The sequence below is a fragment of the Madurella fahalii genome, assembly GCF_045866475.1.
Source record: "Madurella fahalii IFM 68171 DNA, scaffold_1, whole genome shotgun sequence".
NCBI lineage: Eukaryota > Fungi > Ascomycota > Sordariomycetes > Sordariales > Madurella > Madurella fahalii.
Window position 1 is genome coordinate 5395609 of NW_027263971.1, and position 24175 is coordinate 5419783.

Below are 24175 nucleotides of genomic sequence, written 5' to 3' on the forward strand. Positions count from 1 at the left end.
AGAAACCAAAACGGTCCCAAGACTAAAATGCGGAACGAGCCGGCACTCGCTTGTCACTGTTGTCAGTTGCCAGCTTGGACGTTGCCGTTTGGGTTTCGTTTTCCTGTCCGTCCGTCCCCTTATTGCCATTTCAGGCCCGAAACTCCCGGGTGACGATACGATATCCTTGGGCATCCTTCCCGCTTTGTTGACCTTGTCCAAATGAGCCGCGCGAGCCTTGCGGAAAAAAGAATTTTTTTTTTTTTAAAAAAAGTAAAGAACGTGGACGTGACAGCGAGCCACACAGACAAGAAGCGCTCCCTTGGTTCCGGAACACCCGCTAGCACATTCTGGGCACTAAGACCAGGAACATCCTAGAATCTGTGGGTCACGCACTGCTGATTGGACAGCCCGCGCCTTTCCCCCGCTCTCGACGGCACCCCACGACGCGAGAACAATTCACAAGAGAGAACGAGCGGGCCACGGCTTGGTTCGCTTCTGCGAAGTTGTCTGTTGACAAGCTGATGGGGTGCTTCTGCTGGGCGCGCAATTCACTGTGCTTCCTCGGTCCCGGCTCGTTTATTTTAGTTTAAATTTTTTTTTTTTTTCTTCCTCTTCATATTGCTCGCACGGGAAGCGTGACCGGTTGCCCCGTCTCGAATCCCCAGGCAGCAACAACGGGCCACAACCGACGATTTACACAAAGTTGGGCGAGACAGGCCTCCGAGCTTCGAACGAGTTGCTTTTGAGCCACTGGCGCTGCCGCCTGTTACTGCTTGGGCCGCCAGCGTACAGGCGAGCGAACGGAGCCGGACAAAGCGGTCCCCACTTAAACTTTGGCTTCTCGAACAACAAAACCTACCGGGCCAAGTCAACCGCAGACAACACGACGACCATCAGGCACATCCTTGCCCTGGCGCCGGCGACGTTTTCCTGTGGCACTTCTGCTCACCTTATCTCGGAATTGTCACGTCCAGGCGAATCGCAGCCTTGCAGCCAGCCTTGGCTAAGGTTGGCCACCCGTGCTAGCGACGCACACCCACTCTGCTCCACGGCCGACTGCTATCGATAACAAAGTCTCGCCGCGTCTCTGCGGTCACCTCGCAGCCGTCTTGGGAGCGAGCCCGGCCCACCGCGGGCGAACGAGGCGCTTTGTTGTTGTCGATGCGTGTGTAGCAACCGGCGATATCCGCCTGTTCGCACAAGCCAGAAATTCGCGTCGTATACCCAACGGCGAAACAGCACGCCAACTGCATTATGTCTCAGACTCGTGCTGCACTCTAGCTGCTGGCATCTCGGCCAGAACCGCCTTCTGGCTGGCTCCACTCGGACCTCCAGACCACCGTCCATCTCACCTCCGAGTCCGCGAATCGACGACTTCCGGCCCCGTAGGGCGGCGCCCGAGTGCGTGCCTCTACCCGTAGCCTTCGATTCTCGCCGACGACTGACGGCCCGCTTATTTTTACAACTGGTCTGATCGCCGGTGCCAATAACCTCGGCCACACAAAGAGCCGTGTGATAAGAGACCTGCCGCTACCGCGCCGTCTCAAATGGTGTCGGATGAATCGACCATCTTGACAGCCATTACGCTACAATGGAGGAAGAGCCTACCACTGCGCCAAACATGCTCGCTCCGCCGGCCGTGGCCTCGCTCAGGGCTGGCGTTATGGAGCGCTCACTAAGCGAGGATATTCGGGAGGAGAGGGAGGAGCTCCGCGAGGCCGCTGAGCAGACCTTGAACGTTATCGTGGATCTCAACATCGACGGGACAATCCGATGGGTCAGCCCCTCCTGGGTCGACGTTATCGGGACACAGCCGGACTCGGTTGTGGGAACCGCCATCGCCGACCTCATTGTCAGCGAGAATACGAACGTCTTCTCAGAAGTCGCCGAGAGCATGAAGGAGGATGACAGGCGGAGCCAATTCATCCGCTTTGCCGTCAAGCTGGGGCCTCTGTCCAAGCTTCTGCCCCTCGACATGCTCAACGAAACTGGCGAGCCTCCCAAGCCTGTTGTTATCGACCTTGAGGCTCAAGGAATCATGGTCTACACCGGTGCCTCTGGTGGTGAAAGCCATGTACGTTCTCCTTCCACATCCTTTTCGCCGTTACGCTGTTCGCTGACACATTGTGGTTCTAGACCATGTGGATGATACGTCCTTGGGTCGCACCTCGCGAAATCAAAATTGACCTGCCCTCAGTTATCGTTGACTCATTGGGATCTGGCGCAGAGGTGCTCGCGAGTTATCTCACCCAGCTTGCCGAATCGGGCTTGGATGACCCAGCACAGCACCCGCCACCCTTACCTGTACTTTGCCGGATATGCGAGCGTCAAATCTCGCCATGGTGGTTTGAAAAGCACACCGACTTGTGCCTACAAGAGCATCGCGCCGAAATGGATGTCCAGATGGCCCAGGAAGGCTTGACCGAGCACCGTCATGCAATTGTCAAAGTCCTTGATGCCCTCGAGGCACGAAGCAGTCGCTCGCTCGCAGGAGACCAGGCAATCCTGCCCGTGGCCGAGTACAAGGGTCTCCCTATCGGTCCCCCCACGTCATCGACTTCGTCCCCCGGGAATTCATCCCCCATACCTGGGTCCACCCCGGGCCGTTCGAGAGAACGATCATCCGGCTTTGGACATGCGAGAGCCCGATCCTTTGCCGTTCGCCGACCCCAGGCAAGGATAGTCGAGTTGCTACTCGATCTTTGTGACACGGCCATTGAAATCAGTACGCCTGCCATCAAAGAGTCGTCCCAGGCACCCGGTGAGTTCCGCACGCAGTCGCCGCAGTCCGAGGGCAGGATCACACAGGTGATGCAGTGGGAAACGCCGGGCACGAATACTCTGGAGCAGGAGCAGGGCCTTGCCTTGCTATGCGCTGACACCGAGAAGGCTGCTAAAGAGAAGGTTGAAGCCGTTTTCCGCCACCGCAGGATTCTTGAGTATGCGGAGCGGATCCGGGTCGAATTTGCCTACATGGTCCAGGATTGCATAGACGCTGCTTTGCGCAAGGCCGCCAAGATCGCTGCTGGCCGTCTCAGTGACTCCACCGAGGATGAGGAGGAAGCAGAGAGTCCGCCTCCGGCCGAAGAAGGGATCTTTTCCGGCTCCTTCGATGCTCCTTCCACTTTGGCGCTGGCGTTGGAGAATGCTGATATCAATGAAGACCCCGACAAGCGGCGATTGTCAATGGCTTTGCCGTCTCCGAGGTCTAGCAGCCCGAAAGAATGTCCGACTCCGCGGTCGAATCGTGGTGCTCTTGGCGTTTTGACAGGCGCTAGCCAATCTAGACGGGAGTCCATGATTTTCGAGAGTGACGCTGGGGATAGCGATGGGAGCTTAAGGTCGTCCTCGGTAGCTTCTAGACCGCCACAACGGATAGACTCTCCAATCTCGGAGTTTGGCGATCTCCGTAGGCAGGCGAGCTCGAGACAGCACAAACGCAGAAGCTTAATACTACCGGGTGCTGTGTCGCCGCGGAGACAAGAGTCGCCTTCCAGAGCAGGGCCGCCGTCATCGCCTCTCCGTATTCACAAGCCCCGCAACCTGCCCTTCCCTGCCGATAGCCTGGTATCACCCGAAGCGTCGCCGATGCTGCCAAACGGTGAATTCACGTCCCCTAGCATACAACCGTACCGTCATCACAGGAGGCAGTCCTCCGCCGCAGTTTCCGCGACCCCTGCGGAGTTGGGAGTGAAGCCTCCGCCGTCACCCCGTCTGAGCGCGGTTGTTGGCGGCCCTCAAGCCAAAGCTGTTGCCCCGTCGATCAAAGACTTTGAGATCATCAAACCTATCAGCAAAGGTGCATTTGGCAGTGTCTATCTGTCAAAGAAGAAATCTACCGGCGAGTACTTTGCCATCAAGGTGCTGAAGAAAGCGGACATGGTTGCCAAAAACCAAGTCACCAACGTCAAGGCGGAGCGGGCCATCATGATGTGGCAGGGCGAGAGCGATTTCGTTGCGAAACTGTACTGGACGTTCTCGAGCAAAGACTATCTGTACCTTGTCATGGAGTACCTTAACGGAGGCGACTGCGCCGCTCTGATCAAGGTACTCGGAGGGCTTCCCGAGAATTGGGTTAAGAAATACTTGGGAGAGGTCATCCTAGGAGTTGAACACCTGCACAGTCGCGGCATCGTCCACCGAGACCTGAAGCCGGATAATCTGCTGATCGATCAGAAAGGGCATCTGAAACTGACAGATTTTGGTCTCTCGCGAATGGGATTGATCGGGCGTCAGAAGCGGGCTCTCAATAATGGCGCTGATGCTGCCCCCGATCTCCTCAAGCAGGGCCCGTTTGCCCGGTCCGCCTCAATGGCATCGTCCCGATCCACATCGTTAGACCTTCACGGCCGCGGCCACTCTCCAGGCTCTACCCCTCAAATGACGCCCAGCGACCACAGTGCAGGCATGGGACAACCGTCATACTTCAACCTAGGCTCGTTGTCCCAAGAGCCGCGTCGCGTCTCTAACCATCGCAGCGATAGTGGCGGCAGCGAGGCATTGACGCAGATGCTCGGAGGTTTATCCCTGAACGATCCTCAGGCGATAAATTCGCAGGTTATCCTCTCGCCTGGGGAGGGCAGCGAGGCCGAGGGCTCTCCAGACTTGACCTCCCTTTCCCACGCGCCCACGCAAAACAGCATGGATTCTAACAGGGGAACACCTCCACAGCCGACTATGCCCCCTCCAAACTGGGCGCTCTTCGACCCCGAGGATAAGAATCGTCGATTTGTCGGCACGCCTGACTATCTTGCCCCCGAGACTATCAAGGGAGAACCCCAAGACGAAACAAGCGATTGGTGGTCCGTTGGGTGCATCATGTACGAGTTTCTCTACGGGATCCCACCGTTCCATGCTAGCGAGGCAGACAAAATATTCGAAAACATTCTTGCTCGCAGAATCCATTGGCCCGATCCTAGCGAGGACGAGGTATCGCCGGAAGCGAAAGACCTTATCAACAAGCTGCTCTGCTCAGACCCCCAGCAACGACTCGGAGCGAACCGTGAAGAAAAGTTCCAGTCCGGGGGTGAGGAGATCCGCAACCACCCGTGGTTCAGAGACGTGAACTGGGACACACTGTTGCAAGATGAACCTCAATTTGTTCCGCAACCCGAGAATCCCGAAGACACCGAGTACTTTGACGCCCGGGGCGCCACACTGCAGTCCTTCGCCGAGGAGATCGAGGACCAGCACTCACCGCCTGCCACCGCACCTGCAGCTGATTATCCTGACCGTCCGCACGATGCGCTTTCGCGGGTCAGGGCTCAGGTCAACTCGATGAAGCGTGGCCTGATGCCGTTACACATTCCCCCGCATGTTCGGGATTTGAAGAGCAGGCGGTTGAGCGAGCCCGTTGCGGCTGATGATTTTGGCAATTTTTCGTTCAAGAACCTGCCCGTACTCGAGAAGGCGAACAAGGACGTGATACAAAAGCTCCGAGCTGAAGCCCTAGCGGCGCAGTGCAAACCGCTCAGCCCCGGTGCGTTAGGGGGTGTCTCGTCTGCAGGGCCAGCCCTTGAAGGTAGCCCGGTCCTCTCGAATCCGGTTCAGAGAACGCTTTCGAATGCCAAGGCATCCCAACGGCCACAATCGCCATCTGGCCTCAGCCACTCCAACTCGTCTCCAAACCGTGTCTCGCAGCCGTCATCCCCTTTGTTGGTCTCGTTCGTCGCTGGTCCGGGGGCCGAGAGACGCAAGGCATCCAGCAATTCGTCGAGCCTGTCCCAACCATCAGGGAACTCGTTGCAACCAGGGACATTCCTAGAAGGCTCCCGCGTTCCGCCTAGTTTCCAGAAGGCAGCCACCACGATCGCCACATCGTCACCCATCAAAGGCAAGGGCGGCCCTGCTCCACTGCCGCTGTCGCCCCAGAAGGGCGTACCAACTCACATGATGTCTACTCCGCGACACAGCAGTGGCTCGTCCGCTGGCCGCTCTCGTTCGCTAACCGTCGGCTCTCAAGATGGAAGCCCCGTGGCGTCGGATATTCTGGCGGCTCATCACAAAAACCGCCGTAGCCAGGTTTTCGACATGTCACCGTCGTCTTCGGACAATGAAGCCGACAAGGCGAACGCGCTACTGAGGGTTCAACGACGCCGTCAGAGTTCGAGGCGCATGTCGTATATCGCTGGGGGTGATCCCGTTTTCCGGCCCCTGGACGTCCTCATTTGCGATGACCACCCTGTCTCTCGCATGGTGATGGAGAAGCTCCTCGAGAAACTGCGGTGTCGTACGATCTCGGCGGCAACAGGCAGTGAAGCTATTCGGTATGCGATGAGCGAGATCAAATTTGACATAATATTCCTCGAGTTCCGGCTCCCTCAGCTCTCCGGATCCGATGTCGCTCGCATGATCCGAGACACCAAGCACTCAAACACTAACACCCCGATCGTCGCCATCACGTCGTACCTGAAAGAGCTGCCTGCGCCTCAATACTTTGATTCGCTCATTGAAAAGCCTATCAGCTCATCGAAGTTGACAGATGTGCTGAGCACGCTCTGCCAGTGGAAGGCTCCGGCACCAGGCCAGACCAGTTCGCTGTCTCTGTCATTGCCCCACCCTATTCCGTCCGGTCTTCGACAGGAGAGCCTGCGTCTTGAGGACAGCCCGACTTCGGCCTCGTCCGGATACGCGATCCGATCTAGTGGCAGCTTCCGCGAAGACTCGATAACCTCTAGTCTCTTTGGAGATACCGAGTCTGTTGCAACTGATGATATTCCAGTTCTCATCAGTAGGAAACCTACGGGCGAATGGGACGAAGCTGGGCTGGGCATCTCAGGCCCCGAAGAGATGGTCATCAGTTCGGGCAATGCGTTACCGACCGCCCCACACCTTGTCACGCAGCAATCGGCGCCGGCACAGATGGAGCATACTCCGCCCCGAACCAAAGTCCCGGTTCCGCAACGTTCGTTTGAGAAACTGAAAGCGAAGCGCGAATCGATTGAGAAGCGCCGATACGAAGGCAGCGTTGACTCGGCCGACGACGAAGATGACGAGCTGGGCCTAGGTGCGACGCCGAGCCAATCTGGTAGCAGCGGCAGCAGCAACCCCTCGTCTCCGTCCAACCAGCAGTACCGCAGCAAGCCGGTCCTGCCATCGTCAAAGCTCGGAATCGAGATGATGCGTGCCAATAGCCACGATAGCGTAATCTGCGGCTCGGAAAGCACCAGCACAGTGGAACCAACGACGCAAGTGGTGACACCAAACCAGGAGCTGGGATTCGAATTCCCCATTTACGAAGCACCGGCCGATCCGACAACGCCATCATTGAATGTCGCCGTGGAAAGACAAGGAGAAGCAGTAGCTGCTGGAACTATCAGCACCCCTCCTGGGTTAGAGACGGGAGATCGTGACATGACCAACGTGGGGGACGTTGAGGAGACGCCACGCCCGACCTCGTCACGGGAAGGGGCAACGGTTATCGTGGAGGACGAAGATCCAACTCCGAGGCGTCCGCCCGTTTAGAACGGCCGATAGAGACGATACCATGTCGCCGTTCCCTGGTCAAATCTGAATCCTCGCACGCAAAACATATTACCGCTCAAACGAGACCACTGTTCTTTTTTAATTTCAGTTCCCTTTTTTGTTCCTTTTTTCCCCCTTTCCCTGTTTCTTATTTCCAATCAGCGCGGCGTTCAAGGGGCGGACTAAACGTTCCGAGACTGAATCATGGCCCGAATCTTCAAATTCTTTTTTTTCTTTTTCCTTTGTCGAGTTGATCATCAATTTATCAAGGAACCATCTGCCGGCGCGGGGTGAGGGTGGCGCAAAGGCGGGAGGGGCGTGAAGAGGCAATCGAGGATATACTGGTGACTATGGCGCGGAGAAACATGGGTAGAAAGATGAGTCGTCGTCACGTGCTTGCTTTGCCTTTCCTTTTGCTTGGTGTTGTATTCAATTTTGCTACGGCCGGAATCAATTGAGTTGGACGGCGATGGTGCAAAGGGGTTCTGGGACAGGGGAAAGGGGATAGGCGCATCGGCATCTGGTTCCCCAAGCCGCCACTCTACTCTGCTGCTCTGCTTTCTATTAACTGTCGTTTCTCTCTTTTATTTCGAACCTTTTGTTTACAACACAGCACAGCACAGCACAGCACAGCACAGCACAGCACGCGATAGACTAGGGCGATGTCGTTCCTGGTTTATACTTAGGTTGGCTGGGGGAAAGAACGGAGTTCTCAGCGATCAGGCTGTCATATGTGGCCGCCGTCATCGTCCTCGTCGGTATTGTCAATCCCCGCTGTATATCTTGATCAAGTTTAGTTCGAGAACGAGAAACGGAAATGGAAGGTGATGGTGGAGGTGGATGTGGATGGTTTGAATCGGGGAGAACAAGGCTCAAGAGATGGTAACCAGTCAGTGACAATTGTTGAGCGCGGAAGCCAGACGGGATATCAACTGGTTAAGGAAGCGACTGAATATATATATCAGACTGCACTCTTTCTAATGCTGCTCGTCTTGTGAGATGATGACAAAAGCCGAGTGGAAAACGATTGCTTGAACCCCGTATCTCGAATGTTCATACCGAAGCCGTGGTTAGTTCTTGCGGGTCTGGTGTAGTTTAGACGGGCATCTGTCCTCGGCATTTGCTTAATTGCTAAATCATGGGGCCAGAGAGCGGGACTGAGCAATGGCCGTGTTCTGGGGCTTCTCAACAAGGAAACAAAGCACGAGGCTTGTTGGAATCAGGACGTTGTGAACTTCTCCCTCTGCGGTTCAGCGGTCCAATAACGTGACAGAACGGAATTCCGATCTCGCCCACTCCTCACCAAAGCGAAAAAGAACATGGGGAAGTTCTGAGCCTATCGCTCCACCACGTGTGTTCAGGAACGGCTCTGGTTGGCCAAACGAGTTGGGGATCGCGGGAAGGTGCGCAAGTGCCAGATCTCGAGCCCCACCATTCTTCCTTGCGACTGTAGTACACTGGTACATGTCAATAGGGCCAAGAGGGCCAAGCTCCCTTGGCCGTCGATTACTTCATAGCCAAGGTTGAGGTTCGGCGGGAGGGCCAATGCTTGTTTTATTGCTTGTCTCCTTGTCTCGCGATAGGGCTGTCGACTTGGCATGGGAGTAGAGAGCCTTTTTCTTCTTTTTTTTTTTTTATCCCTTCCTCACAAAGACCGGACTCTGATAATTAACATCAGGCGAGGTGGGGTGAGCGAAAACGACAAGGATGACGGGCTGGAGTGGGGGTTGGGTTTTTTTTTTTTTCTTTTTTTTTTTTTTTTTTTTTTCCCTTACACACCACTTGTCTTGAACGGGCTGGTGGCCAGGGGGTTGTTTCCTCCAGATGTGAAGATGCCGAGGGAAAGGTTCCTGTACTTTTACCATTACCCCGCTAGGGCCCCGAGTTTGGCGACAATGTCGGCTGTCACGGCAAGGGAACGCGAACAGGTCGGGATCGACGGGTCGAAGGTCGTTGCGGCAAGCGCTTGAACAACTGCGACGCTCCGCTTCAGGAGGGAATGTGACGAGAAAGGACCTGGGGCCAGTGACACGCGACCTCCTGCCAAAACAAGAGAGTGGCGGCACTGGCCGAGGGTCCCGTCGTCTCGGGAAAACTGATGCACAGACTGGAGAAGACGCTGGACCCCTCTTTTTATCGTGTTTGGCCACTTAGATTGGTTCCTGGCAAGACACGAGACATGACGCTAGGATCTTGTCGAGGTACCTGCGGCGGTTTGGGCTAGTGGAGGCGACTCTAAACCCGCTCGTCGTGATGGCGCTATTGCCTCCCCTTTCCCTCTCCCCTTGCCCTTGCCCTGCCCTTTCCTTCTATAATTCGTCCGAGTATCGGGTCTTCTTGCTGTTTTCTCTGGCCGACCCCGCAAGTTGGCGCCATCCCCGCCGCCCCATCTCCTCGCTTCCGTCCCTTAAATTCTTTCTTTCGCCTTGTGTTGGAACTCTACTGAGAAGAAACAACGAGCTCTCACCCCTTCTCTTGATATCTGGTGCCAGATATCAGGCACCCTTCCCGCAGCACCGCCAATGGCAGACCTTATCCGGCACCACCGGCATCACGACCCCAGCGTAGGCGAGATTCCCGTCCCCCACGGCCCAGCCACGGGCGACGAGCACGAACACTACCCCGCCCACAAAGCCAACACGGCGGACCAACAGCACGCCATCTTTTCGTACTTGACGCACCCGGATGACTGCTACACCCCCGACGGCGTCTATTGGGCCGACCTCCCCTTGCGCAAGCGCATCGCCTTTGTCAACAAGGTCCAGAATGACGAGGCAAAGAAGGAGCTGCGCGAGGTCGGCCGCATGATGAAGGCGGACCCCCTCAGTCCTCTGTCGTGGTACTTCCGCAACGCCGTGCTGCCCGGCGCCGGCCTGGGGCTCGAGGGCTATGTGCTGTTCAGCATTGGAAACCTCGAGCCGCTGTTCCGCGCCGCCTGGCCCACGTGTTGGGGCAAGAATCCCACCGATTGCAGCGCAAATTGGGTTGCCTCGGTGACGTATCTCGAGGTCATCGGCATCATGGTCGGCCAGATGGCCGTGGGCGTCATCGGAGACTGGATCGGCCGCCGCTGGGGCTTGATTCAGGACGCCGCCATCATGTTTATTGGCCTGCTCATGATCACGGCGAGCTGGGGCCTAGACTTGAACGGTTGGGTGATCTGTTATGCTTGGTCCCTGTTCTTCTATGGTAAGTTCGGTCCCCGGGGGGAGAGGGGGGGGGATGCTTAGGCGTCGCGCTGTTCTGACTGATCCAACTTAGGTTTTGGCGTTGGCGGGGAATATCCCATTACCGCCACGTCCTCCATGGAGAACGCCGTCTCGGCCGGGAAGCTGTCGACGCGTGATGACCGCTTGCACCGCGGCCGCAAGGTCACGATGGCTTTCCTCATGCAGGGCTGGGGCCAGCTCATCAATCAGGCCTTTCTGATTCTCCTCCTTCTGATCTTACACCACGGCGACGGAAACCCCCCGTATGGCGTCACGACTGTGCAGTGGATCTGGCGCCTGTCCTTCGCCATCCCTGCCGTCGGCACCCTGTGGCTGGTGTACTACCGCGCGTACAAGATGCCGCACGCGGGGCGCCAACTCGCGGCGGCTAAGAAGAAGAGCAATGTCACGGGCTACGACGTGGACTCACTCCGCCTGACGTGCACATTCTTCGGAGGGCGCCTGCTTGCTACGGCTGGCACGTGGTTTTGCAACGACGTGTTCTTCTACGGCAACAAGCTCTTCCAGGCGCAGTTCATCGCTGTCATCAGCAATAATCCGAGCTCCGTCATGACGGGCTGGATCTGGAACCTGTACAACGTCATCGTGTCCCTCGCCGGTTACTATCTCGCCTCGATCCTCATCGACAACAAGTTTTACGGCCGCAAGATGATGCAACAGGTCGGCTTTCTGATGTGCTTCATCATGTTCGTCGTGCCGGCCTTCAACTACGAGTACTACACGTCGCCCCGGGGCATCACGGCCTTCCAAGCCATGTACTTCCTCTCCAGCTTCTTCAACCAGTTCGGCCCCAACAGCGTCACTTTCCTGGTGGCCGGCGAAGTGTTCCCCACACCCATCCGCGCCTCAGCGCACGGCTTCAGCGCCTGCATTGGCAAGGCCGGCGCGCTCCTCGCCTCGGTCCTGTACAACTACATCGACACGCAGACCAAGTTCTACGTTGTGCCATGGTTCGGCCTCGCCGGCATGCTCCTCACCTGGCTCTTCCTCCCGGACACGACCGGGCTGGACCTCAAGGAGCAGGAGCGCCGCTGGGCCTACATTCGCGCCGGGCGCGACGCCGATTACCACGGCATCGCCATCCACCCCAAGCATCTCTCACTGTGGGAGCGCCTCACGGGCGTCGGCAAGAACTACAACCCGGCCTTGGATCTCAGGCAGAAGATTGAGGATATGCGCGAGGAGTGGGCCGGCAAGGAGAGGCTGCGCCGGGAGAAGGAGACGGGCGGGGAGCCCACGGGCGGTGCCGAATTGGACGATGACGACGAGGGCGAGTGGACGGACGAGGTAAACAACTATTTCAGGAGGACGACGGAAGCGGGTTTGCTGGCGACGCCCACGCCTACCCCGGGCTTAAGTGAGAAGAAGGCTGAGTCGGATGGGGCGTCAAGTTGACGATCATTGTGTGTGTGATGTTGTCCCATGTTTGATGATGATGATGACGATGACGACGCCGATGAGATAGAATAGAGAACTGGAGTAGATCGATGATATATAAAGCCACCCCCAACCGGGCCGACTACACCGGCCAATGTGATGGTGACCACTATCTAGGTGCTCTCGCAAAACGATGGCCATACACTGGAGGACATTCGCTATGCAACTAAACTCGAAGCCAACAACCTACTCTCCGGGATCCAAGCAGAATTGCGAATCCGAACCCGACCTTGACCGCCTCGCTCGCTTGCTCCCCACGCCCCATACGCCCGTACAAAGGATAGCAATCGCCAGAGGTGCGTACGCATGTGCTTCACGTCACTCCTCCAACCCGTAGATGGCCCTCACAACCTCCCAGTGCCATTCAGTCCCAGGATCAACCGCCTTCAAGTCCCTCAACCAGTCCAAGTAGAGCCCCACCGTCTCGCCCGCGTCCAGTTCAAAGCGCTCGCCGCACAGCGTGCTGCGGATCCGCCTCAGGATCGGCACCGTCGTGGTCAAGTGCAGCAGCACCAGGATCCCAAAGAAGCACTGCGTAAAGAAGAAGGAGCACGGCACGAGACGCTTGCTCCGGCACGTGGGGGACATGGCAACGGGCCACTTGAGCATCGCCTTGAGGCACTCGGCCGCCCCGACCGCGTCGTCGTGTCCCATGGCATCCGGGTGATGCAGCGCCTTGTAAATAAATGGCCGGTGGATCAGGTACTTGGTGTAGTAATAGCGTGAGCGCAAGAGGGCGACCTGGATGTCTAGCGCGTACGAGTACCTCGCTGGGATAGCGTCCAGATCCGTCGTGAACATGAATGGTGGTGCCACGGTCGAGGCGGCGGATCGTGACGACGTCGTCGTCGTCGGAATGGCGGGCGATATGGGCGTGGTAGCCGGGGTATAGAGAGAGGCATTGTACAAGTCGGTACTGGAGCTGGGGAAAGCACCGGGCGTATCTTCGTGCCACCGGAGGTGAGGGGGGAGCATACCGCGCCACTGTTCTAGCTGCAATGCGAGCTGCTGTATCGTGATCTGGTTGATTCCCGGGCCGGTGGTTGGGCTAAACGGCGTCGACGCAGGCCCCAATGTTGAGGAAGCCGTCGTACCTCAAGAGTAGCGAGTTAGAAGCGAGCATCGCACTTGATGAGGTCAGACACAAACGTACTGTGACTCAATGCGCCATGGAAGTCGACCAAGAGACGTCTCAGGACAATTTGAGAGGCAAAATGCTCTTGAAAATGCGACTCTTGGTTACTAATATAGTCTTCCTCGGAGAACGGACCACTGAAGTCTGGAAGCCCAACGACAGATTCCATCCTCTCCAGGCCCGTCAACGGAAACCCGAGTTCGAGGTTCAGGGCACTAGACGATTGGGTGTCAGACGGTGATACGGTCGACCTAAGGATAGGGTCCGTACGTCTCCATGATTGAGCAATGCCAAAAGACCCGCCGAATTAAATCAGCCTGTGAGGAGGATAGGCTGCTCGGGTTGCTGTAGGCTGTTAGCTCGGAGACGGCACCGCTAGAACCTGAGGGAGTACCTGGTGACAAGCGCTTGGCATGCCAGGGATGCAGAAGTCGACATCCTCCAAAAGTCCTATTATCTATCAACGAGACGGCCAAGCTGGGATGCCGTGACGGGCATGAACGCACCATGGGGTGGAAGGAAGCTCCATAATAAGCACTAGAGTCCGAGTTAGACACAGACGGAGAGTAACAGGCTTTTCGAAAGAGTGTGTTCCTACCTTGCAAGAGCAAATATTTGGACATTTTCGAGGCTGCATTCGGTCAGGTTGAAGCCCATTCGTCGTCTGGCCTCATTGAACAGGTCCAAGCCGGGCGGCCGGTCCTTCGTCCCGCCCTTTACGCCGCTCGTCCGTCCGTTATAGACGTGAGTCGGATGACCCTCGGATCCTGCGAGCGCCACCTCGCCCAAGGCAAATACGAGGAGTGCGATGGTCGATGACATGTTATCGCTGAACCCCCGGTTGAACACAGCAGGCAATGTTTCGGACATGAAGGATTGGCGGTTGACGATGGGAAAGAAGAGATTGATGGTGTCAAAGTAAGCCTTGCTCAATCTCTGCATGGCGTCCCAGCTCAGATCTCGAGTGGGTAGCGGAACCTGGCCTGCGGCAGGGTTACCGATGCCGATGCCGCCGCTTTGCGCGAGGGGCAGTGAAGTGTCGGTTGGCAAGGCCTGGCCAGAGGGACCGCTGAGGGTGAATGTGATGGCTGGCCCCTCTCTTTCGAGCGTTGACAGGTCAAGGCTGTGCAACTTTGGCTGTATCGAGACCAAGAGCTGTTGTATCGCCGGCCATTTTAGCATTTGGTGTACGGAGGAGACATACTGATAGTGGTCCTCTCCCACAGATGCCGTACTGGAGGCGGCGGGGAAGTGGAACGACGACACAGGAAGAGATGACCCCAAGATTCCCCGGGTTGGCCCAAGGGGGGTAGCGGGCGGCAGGGGGTTTGTCTGGAGCGGAGCACATGCCGGTACCGCCAGTGACAAAAGCCCGCGGTGGCCCAAGTTGTCGATCTTGCCCTCAAGACTCTTTATCCGATCCAGTATCTCGACCAGTGTCTTGTCTTTCCTGCGATGCGGTCAGTTCTGCCAGCCTCGACTGATGCCGGGCATGGGACAAGAAAGTACTTGGTCGGTTGCGGCTCTCGGTAGTTGCACTCGAGCCTGAATTTCTGGCATGTGCCGCACTTGGGGCGCTGCTCGTCGCACCTCTGCTTACGACTCCGGCAGGTATCGCACGCCTTTTGGGCGAGTCAGCCCGACAATGACGAGGATCGTGTGGAGGGATTGGAGGGGACGCACCTGCGCGGCGATTGCACCCCTCTCCTTTCTAAGACTCGAGCCCGAGGGGAGCACTGAGGGGCTGGCATTCGAGTTTTGGGTGAGGGGCGTGGAGGGAAGGTCGCTCATCTTCTTCGGAGGCGGCCTCACAGCCGTCTGAACGGCTCCTGGGGCTCTTGTCAGCCGGCTCTCGAGGCCCGCAGATGCGTCAAGTGAAATGCCTTTGTTCCCGCTTTCTGCCACATCGACACGTGCGGGTGCGGGCAGGGGAGGGGGACATGCGTCGAGAAGACTGTCCAGGCAGAGCGACTCCCCTAGCCGGCCAAGACATGACAGGATGCGTATCAACAAAATTCCCTATTTCCCGCCGTCGGCTAGGAAGCGCCGATGCGCGGAAGGGGGTGCCGGGACGCCGGGGCGCGTTCCACGAGTGGGAAGCTGTCCAAGGAGCGCAAGGGCAGCCAACTTGCAACCCAGTGCACTGCAGATGGACGGGACGTTGCGAATGCCGGGGCGATTAATGGCCGTCGGCGGGCGGCAGAGGAGCAGGGCAGCAAGCCGAGAGGAAAAAGAGCAGCGGGCCCCGGGCAGAAGAATTCAACAGCATTGGCTCGATTGGGTCACGATAAGTGGCCTGGCCTGCTGGCCTGGGAGCGACGACCTGCGAGGCCACACCCCCAGAGGCCCTACTCAGGCGCGTTGTCTTGGGCCTTGGAAACTGCCAGGAGCTACGTCATCGAGCGTGGCGGCCGAGATGCCAAGCTGTCCGTCGACGGCCCAGTCAAAAGTGGAGGCACCTTTCCCGTCTGAAATTCTCGTCATTGCGAGCGAGGGAGAGAGAAAGAGAGAGAGAAAGCGAGAGCGCAAGAGCGCGAGAGCGAAAGGTTCTGAAAACGCAAGGCGAGGAAATAGTTCCCGACTCGAAGTCATGGTATTCCAGCTTCCGGCGCCACGGTCGGATGAAAGAATAGCATCACAGCCGTTGGCGGATTGATACCTCGCCGGACCGCGACTCCCCGACCCTCACAACGCAAGAGAGCAGCGGCGATCATTGCCCGAAGAGGCAAACAAGGCGACCAGCCAAAACCGACCTCACTGACTGTTCCTGAACATCGTTGCATTCTTCCGTTGCTGGTTCGCAGAATCGGCATTTTCCCGGTCTAAGATCCCGACATTGTCAGCAGCCAGCAGCAAGCTGGGAGGGGACCGCGTCGAGCCAGGAAGTGCTCAGGAAGACGGAAAGATCCGTCGCCGTAGAGAGAGTCCACTGTGCACGGACCGTCTCGATTTATCTAATCAATCTGATCGGTCAGAAACGTCAGTCTTGATGACCGACACCACGCCAGTCTCATGTAGAACGGGGACGGACGGTGGTTGGTCTTGTGAGGACACATGATAAATTATGGAATGGTGATATTTTACCAGATCGTATCACGCAAGGACCTTGGTCAACTACCTCGATGACGATGCCGTAAGACCTAAGAACCGAAGCCGTCACGGTTACCACCCGCAGATTGACTCAATGACCCGGAGACCTAAGCCAACAAAGGCGAGATTTAACCATGATCCTATTTATAGCTCTGACCCGCTTGGCACTGACAGCCCGCCCATAAACGTTGATCGACGGCGATCCCTTTCCCCGCCTTGTCTAAGTCTAGCCCCCTCTCCACATTCCACAACCGCAACGACCTGATTACACATGCCTCGCATACCTCTCCAGGTTCAGAGCCGTCGGGTACGAGTGGTTGATCAGTGGTTGATGTGTTATATCGGGCAGTCTATCAATCCGTTAGTCTTCCAATCGTTGCAATGAATCACAAAGCAGTACACCAACCGTAGGGTCCATGTAGTTTCTAGGAGCAAAAGGGTAAATAAATGAAAGTGAATGTATCTTACTTACTTTGCGCACTCTTAACTCTCGGATTTAGCGACGTGTCCAGCGAGATGCCCCCAGGCCTTTGCTCCCTTGAGGTATCTCGTTGATTACGGTTACTTTGCCCTTGATATGGCCGGCACGCTTGCCTTGCCGTTCTTGACCGTGTCGGGCGAAGCGGTCAACGCGACTGCCTCTTTTTTTGTCGCGGTATTTTTGTTTGTCGCTTGTTGGGCCCGGAAAGAGGCCGGGAGACCGCGGCCCCATCCGGCACCGTATCAGCCATCACGACTTTGTCCGTGACGCCGTCAAGGGTTGTGTTGGCCGACGTCGATGCGATGATCTCCTTGCTGCCATTCGGGCCCCTGGACGGATCAGAAGAAATACTTCTTTGAGCCATGTTAACTCGTTCTTGCTTCTGAACCGAGGATACTGCAATGGACAAGATCAGGGTCGAACTTGTTGAAGAAAGATTTGTGCTGCGAAGTGAGCTTGTTGCTAAAAGTATCTTAGTTGTTGCAGGTTGGCGGGAAAGGCGAGAAGACGACGAGTTAGGATGATTGAGCTCTGCCCAATATTAAATAGGCTAACAAGTAGCTGGTACATTCCGGTGAATTAAAGTTTACCACAATAAGAAGCGTGCAATTTACAGCTATACTCTCCCAGGTTAGTTATTTACCTTAGGTATTCATGATAATTACGGCTTCATTGCCACCCAGGCATAATCCACATATACTGCCTTACTTCTTAGGTCCTCATTCCTGACCACACGGTCCCCGACCTGTACGATCATATGAATAAACTACTGCATCACGGTTTGTTGAACTCGTTTTAAACTAGAGAGCTGAAATCGCCACACCACATAGTTTCAGGTACCTGATGTTTCGTGTTTCTACCTGAACTAGCGGACCTTGAGATCTTAATTAGAACACGAATAGATTTATTGTAAGGAAAAAAATAGAGTAATTGATGAGACGTAAGATACGTCCCTTCAAGCAACTCGGGCGGCGGCAGATGTGTTTTAAGGTCGACTCTGAAGAAGCTTACCTTATTTGCCATGACCGGCGATCACGCGCAGATACGTTTTCTGCTTCTTTAAAAAAGAAGAAAAAGGCTTGACATCATTCAATTTTTTGACGTGGCTTCGTTCCCAAATAATTAAATCGACATGCGGCTTGGATGCTCCGGTTTCGCTCCATAAACGGCCCCCATGTAAAATCGATGTGACGACACTTTGATAATTGACATTTCCGGGTGCTGTACCCCACAATCCCTGCACTAATTCAATCCGCATTGTAATCTTGCCCACAGCCTTCACAATCTCATCGACAGGTTCGAGCAATGCCCACCTCTAGCGGATAACCCCTCAGCCCAATCACTTATTTTTCCATATCCTCCACTGTCATCCTCTGATACGCCAACTGCAACATCACGTTCCTCTCAAGGCAGGACATTCGCCGGGACTTCCTAACCCATATACTCCGAATGCTGGACGACTAGCACATCAAGATATTCGTACACCTCCTTCCTCCGCTCATGGCCCTTGGACCAACCCAACGAATAACGCGCTCGGATCCCAGACCACCACCACCCCGCCATTCGAAAGAACCTGAAACTTCTCCTGATTCTGTTCCCCCCTACAAAACAAACCTCGCAGCGTCTCGCTCTACGACACGTCGTAGGCGGGCTGACCGACCCGTATGCTCTACATGGATCCGGCTAAAGGAGCACCAGTTACTGGATGGCTCACAAGAACGAAGTCCGTTATAGCGGTTAAATTGAAACAGAACATCAAGGTTCAAAGGTGGAATTTGGATGGCTGGCGTGGCTGTGTATGTGTGTGTGTAGTAAACTGACTGAAAACAAACTCTTTCCAACGTAATGATTACCCTGCGTTTAGGTGTGGTTGTGTATAACGTCTCGGAGATTCATTCCTTTTTTGCCGGGGCCGCCTCAATATCGGCAACGGCAGATATTTTCTGCACCGCCTCTGGTTTCTTCGTTCTCACATTGTGCCAACCCATTCCCCATCCCGTCACAAAAAGACCAAGGCTTACCGCAAGGCCTACATAAAAAACCTTGTTGATGGAATCGGAGTATGCCTCCAACACGATGCCAAGGTCATCACCAAAGGCCACATTCCGAATTCCGTTAGCACCTGCTGCTATAATCTCGCTGGTTCTAGGTCCTGAAAAGTCCTTCGAGAGCTGCGAACTTAGGCTGTTGGCAAAAACCGTCTGGGTCACGGTCAAGAAGAGGGCGCCGCCAAAGGTCTGGCTAAAGGCAAGGAGTGCCATCGCTACCGAGTTTCTCTCCTGGGGTAGGACGCATTGTACGGCAATCAATGGCTGCTCTAGTGTCAGTACGGATGGAAGCAGTGGATGTTAAGCATGAGAGAGCCTACCATCTGGAATGCTAAGCCTCTAGAACCGAGAAGAATTTGATACCCAATCCATTTGGCGACTGGGGTGGACGGGCCCAACGTGGACAGGAGGCCGCTGGCGACGGCACAGAGTGCCGCGCTTCCCACAACCAATGGCAGGTAGTAGCCAAGTTTTGAAACTGAACTCATTGTTCGTAGTTAGACCAAGATGGATTGTCGAGGCTGGTTGCCAGAAGGCAGAGTACAGTCAAGGAGAGAAGCAGGGATCAACATACCCAAAACACCACCAGCAATAGCCATTAGGGTAGAAGATAAAATGTTGGGCAGAATGTACAAACCACTCTGCAAGGGTGACGCTCCCTTGACCGCCTGGAAGTATATCGGGAGGTAGAATGCGAATACCATGACGATGCCGCCAACCACAAACATGCCTGCCAGCATACTTGTCCAAACCTCCCTTATTCTGACCAGGTCCAATGGGAACATGGCTTCCGCTCCCTGGCGGCGCTCCCAGAAAAGAAAGACGATGAATAGGGCAACCCCACCAACGAGAAGGCCGATAACGGTTGTCGAGTTCCAAGGGTGCTCTCTCCCGCCGAATTCGAGGCCGATCAAAAACATAATAGCTGATGGGGCGAAGAGAACGAAGCCGGAAAGGTCGAGCTTAGACAGTACGGTTTTTATGAGGCCATGTTCAACCCGTGTGGGATTCTCAGGGATATGAATCGCAACGAGAAGAACAGTCACCAGACCCGCTGCTGGGAGGTTGATGTAGAAACCTGCACGAACGGGAATTGATTCAGCAATCTCGCCCATCAGCTTCTCTGTCATGCAGCCTGCACTCACACCACCTCCATGTCGAGTATTCAGTGACTGCACCACCCATGAGAGGACCGGCCACAAGTCCCAGCTGGCTGACTCCAACCAAGATGCCGAGCAACGCTTTAAAACCAAAGTATCAGCTCTTGTTACAGGCCATAGACGTCACGGATAATGCAGTGGATTGCTCACGAGGGCGTTTCTGCAAGGGGACTGAGTTCGCGATTATAGTGAAGGCGCCATTTTGGAGGCCCGAAGTTCCCATGCCTGCAACGGCACGCCCGACGATAAGCATGTTCGACGAGTTTGCTACTCCACAGATGAGAGATCCGAGGGCAAACAGGAACAGGAAAAAGATGAACGCCCACTATATTTTCTGTCAGCTCGGGAGGCAGGACGGCACACAACGTCGGAATCGTGGACATACCTTTGCCTTGAAGTAAGTATATATCTTTCCTGCGAGAGGTTGCAGAGCTGCGCTGGTTCGTTTCTCGGCCATGAGTTGGGGCTTCCTTCATTAGGGCCATGTGTAGAGGCTGGAAAGACTCACCTGCAAAGATTGTAGGCCGCTCCGTACCAGCCAACATCGTCGAGAGAACGGAATTCGGTGGTAATTTGCGGGATGGCCTGTGAAGTGCTGTTTAGCGCTAATTGCATACAGTAGCCCGCGTGGTGACGTGGAGGAGAGATGTGGCGTTTCCTACAGTGGAGATAATCGACATGTCCAGGAACATGAGAAACGCGACCAGAGTGACAGAAAGAAGGACGAGCCATAGTCTCAATCCGCTGATGTATTTGTGCTGAACTGACCACTCTCCTGGCGGTGATCCAGAGGGCGATGCCTTAACCGGCTCTTCGGGGGCGTTTACAGTAATTGTGGCAGAAGGCGCCTCCGCTTCCAGGTCGCTGCCAGAGGCTTCGCACTTGTCTGACGGCATTTCGTTCCTATTTTCGCTCATTTTGAAGGTGAACGATAACAAAGGAGCGCAACTAGAAACGAACAAAACGAGATGGAAATCAAATCGCAACACCCGGGCACACAAAATCAAAGCTTGGTTGATTGAGATTTGAGAATGGAACGCCGCATTAAATGCCTTAAGGTCCTATCTATACATACTTATTTCAAAATGGGAGGGTCGTCTGAGGATTCAGGCCCCTTCTCCTCCTTGCTATCAATTATCGGGTTTCGGGATTCTGCATCTTAAAAGTCAAGATCGACGTAAAGCCGCCTTCGGGCTCGCCCATCCAAGTGCCCAGACAACGATCCTCCAGCAGAGCGGCACAGCCTGGATGTCCAGGCAGACACGCCCACAGCGTTCCCTGCCCCGGAAATTGGCGAATCCCGCAACCAGGAATTCCGCAATCCCGTGAATTCCGCCATGCTCCTTGAGGCGCAGCAGAACTGGACGCCGCCTCAAACTTTCGGACTTCCGTCGTTTTCCTTGAATCCGTGCCAACTCCTGTAGGCGTACCCTCCACCTCCAATTCTGCAATGCAAGCGCTAGGGAGCGAGTCGGAGTTTACCAATCCTGCGCCCTACGGACAGGCTTGCACTAACTGCTCGCGAGCAAAATGCAAATGCATGCGTCGGCCCTCCGGCGGCGCTTGTGAGAGGTGCGTCCGTCGCGGCCGAGACTGCAAGTCGCCGGCCGGTAGCCGGCTCAAACAAGCCGGCAAGAAGGCCCATTCCCGAACCAGGGAGCTCGAGGCCAAACTAGACAGTCTTGTCTCTTTGCTCCAATCGTCGACGCTACCGACCACAATCTCATCAAACACCTCGTCGGCTAGCAACGCCGAGTCGTCAGCAACCGGCAGGCCGCAAGATGCCGCTAGCGATAAGACCCTGAATTCGGTATGATCGATTCCTCTTGTAGCTCGCGTATAAGCCGGGATTCGAGTGGTGTCTCACAGCGCAAGCACTACCACGTAATCTATATGACATGCATTCTGGGCGTGTAACGAGAAAGCCGGGGGGTTACTGACTGTCGCAAAAAGAGCCAGTCTGTTGCGTCGAATACCTCCTTGACTGCAGGTACACATGCATGTCTCCCCACGACAGCGGCACCAGCAGCACCAGCGGCACCAGCGGCATCAGCGCACCAGCATGCGAGCCATTGCTTTCCCGCGTCCATGGCACCATCGGACAACCCGGAAGACATGTCGGAACCAGAGGCCGAAGAGTGTCTGCGGATTTTCCGAGCCTCGCTGAATCACTTTCCGTTCGTGTACATCCCGGCATCGATGACAGCGGCTCGGATGCGGCAAGATCGCCCGGTCCTATGGCTATGCATCCTGGGCATGGCAACCAAATCGGCATCACGGCAAAAGGCACTCGGGGCAAAAATCCGAAGCGTTTTCGCCGAAAAGTTAATCGTCCAGCATGAGAGGAGTCTTGATGTTCTCCTTGGCCTCCTTGCCTACATGGGCTGGGCGAACTGCCATCTCGGTCCGCATAATTTGTTCTTAACCATATTTAGCCACCTCATCAGCGGCGTTGTGCAGGACTTGGGCCTGGACAGAGCCCCTCGAAGGCCGGACGAGTATCATCCATTGTCCTGTCTTAGGGGACAAGGGTATATGCTGAGATTCCCAACGAACGTCGCCCGTACAATGGAGATGCGGCGCGCTGTCCTTGCAGCATATCTGATCACTTCGGAGTGAGTTGAATCCCCATGTCTATGCAGCTATGCTGAGGGAATTAGGGGTTTTCTCACATTCTGCCAGGGTATCCACGTTTCGGGCCTGCTGCTTTGGCCGGATGGTCGACGCGCTAAGCTGGACCCCCCAGATGGACGAAGACGTGAAGGTTCTGGAAGCAGCCCAGGAGGCTCCCCTCGACGACATACTTATCGCCATGGCCAGATTGAAGCTGATTGCCAATGAAGCGCGCATGCAGCAATACCCTCATCTACAGCCATCAGAACAGCTCAGGGTGCTACAAACATTCCAGGTCAAGGCCCTTCAGTCGCAAACCGAAGAGCTCAAGCGGCTCCTGCCGGCTAGTATACAAAACAACGGTTCGTGGCCCTCGTTACGCTAGAATTGCGAGAAGTGGCACCCGCTGACCGTCCCCTTTTTCGCTATCAGACCTCGTTCAGCTGAACCTACTCGACACGGAACTCGGAATCTACAGCATCGGTCTGTCTCAAGCGCCATCTGAGTCGCTTGGTTCCGACGGGTGGAGGTTAGCCATGTTGAGCGGTTGCTTGGGAACCGCTCGATCCTGGGTCGACATCTTCTTGCGTATAGAGCCGGCGCACTACGTGTTTTTTAGCTTCTTCATCTGGTCCCAGCTCTCCCATGTGCTGACCTGTCTTTATCGTCTGACCGTGCTCGAGGAGCCAGGTTGGGATAGGGCCGTAGTCCGGGAAGCAATCGACTTGGCCCAACTCATAGACGAGATTGCATCACGCTTTAACCGCGTCCCTGCCGAGGCGGGCTTAATCAACGACCTTCTCGACGGTACGGATATCATGCGCAATGCCGCTATCTCCATCCGTTCCATCCGGGCGGCATGGGAGCCGAAGATTGCGCCGGAACGGGCCGGTACCGCAGCACCTACGACCGAGAACATTGACGCAAGCATGATGGATCCTAGTTGGAGCCCGGGCTTTCTAAACAACCTTGGCTGGATGTCGGATATGTTTATGTCTTGGGAACCGATCATCACGGGGGACCGCGAGGAAGACGTGAGGAATTAGGAAGGGGATACTATTTGACGCGTCACTGAACCATACCAACTGGGGAGGGAGCGACGGCACTACTCATTATCCCGCCATCCCTTGGCCCCTGGTCACATATTCTCAATCGCTTCAAAGACAAAGTCAATACTACGTCCGTATGCATCCATGCCCGCAGGAAGAACTGCAAAATGGTCTAGCTAAGACATAAGAAATTATAATTAAAATTATTACTTCGGTTTTTGCTCACTCGCCTGATTATGGTCTCGGGCTTATATGGGAATTAGGTTGCTGGTTGGCTCAATTAGCCTAGCCCTTCGGGAGCAAGGCGTGGCCAGGAGTGTAATGAGAGGTCCGTTGCACCCGGAAACCCTTGTCACGGTAAGAACTGAGCCCGGCTCGGTGTGTTGGCGCTTGGCGGGGGTGAGCTCAGTGACCGACCCCAATACGGTGGTGCGACTGTGCGGAGATGTTTCACTTGAAGACGTGATGGGCCAATGACAGACGGGA

General features: G+C 55.6%; 4 protein-coding genes across 4 annotated transcripts; 3 read left to right on the forward strand and 1 right to left on the reverse strand.

Moving 5' to 3' along the window:
- Nucleotides 1-1573: 1573 nt before the first annotated feature.
- RIM15 (rim15, signal transduction response regulator) lies at nucleotides 1574-7495 on the forward strand (the record flags this gene model as incomplete). Its single annotated transcript, XM_071057067.1, has 3 exons — nucleotides 1574-2056; nucleotides 2119-7379; nucleotides 7447-7495. 3 exons carry the CDS (start codon nucleotides 1574-1576, stop codon nucleotides 7493-7495), a joined length of 5793 nt encoding a protein of 1930 aa, XP_070913168.1.
- Nucleotides 7496-9968: 2473 nt separating this feature from the next.
- MFIFM68171_01646 (uncharacterized protein) lies at nucleotides 9969-12071 on the forward strand (the record flags this gene model as incomplete). Its single annotated transcript, XM_071057068.1, has 2 exons — nucleotides 9969-10635; nucleotides 10708-12071. 2 exons carry the CDS (start codon nucleotides 9969-9971, stop codon nucleotides 12069-12071), a joined length of 2031 nt encoding a protein of 676 aa, XP_070913169.1.
- Nucleotides 12072-12431: 360 nt separating this feature from the next.
- On the reverse strand, nucleotides 12432-15039 carry MFIFM68171_01647 (uncharacterized protein; the record flags this gene model as incomplete). The annotated part of the gene is made up of 8 exons (XM_071057069.1): nucleotides 12432-13207; nucleotides 13267-13463; nucleotides 13519-13593; nucleotides 13643-13698; nucleotides 13755-13785; nucleotides 13847-14698; nucleotides 14758-14870; nucleotides 14932-15039. The coding sequence occupies 8 exons, from the start codon at nucleotides 15037-15039 to the stop codon at nucleotides 12432-12434; spliced, it is 2208 nt and encodes a 735-aa protein (XP_070913170.1).
- A 6438-nt stretch (nucleotides 15040-21477) lies between these two features.
- On the forward strand, nucleotides 21478-23686 carry MFIFM68171_01648 (uncharacterized protein; the record flags this gene model as incomplete). The annotated part of the gene is made up of 4 exons (XM_071057070.1): nucleotides 21478-21837; nucleotides 21981-22642; nucleotides 22710-23002; nucleotides 23073-23686. The coding sequence occupies 4 exons, from the start codon at nucleotides 21478-21480 to the stop codon at nucleotides 23684-23686; spliced, it is 1929 nt and encodes a 642-aa protein (XP_070913171.1).
- Nucleotides 23687-24175: the final 489 nt, after the last annotated feature.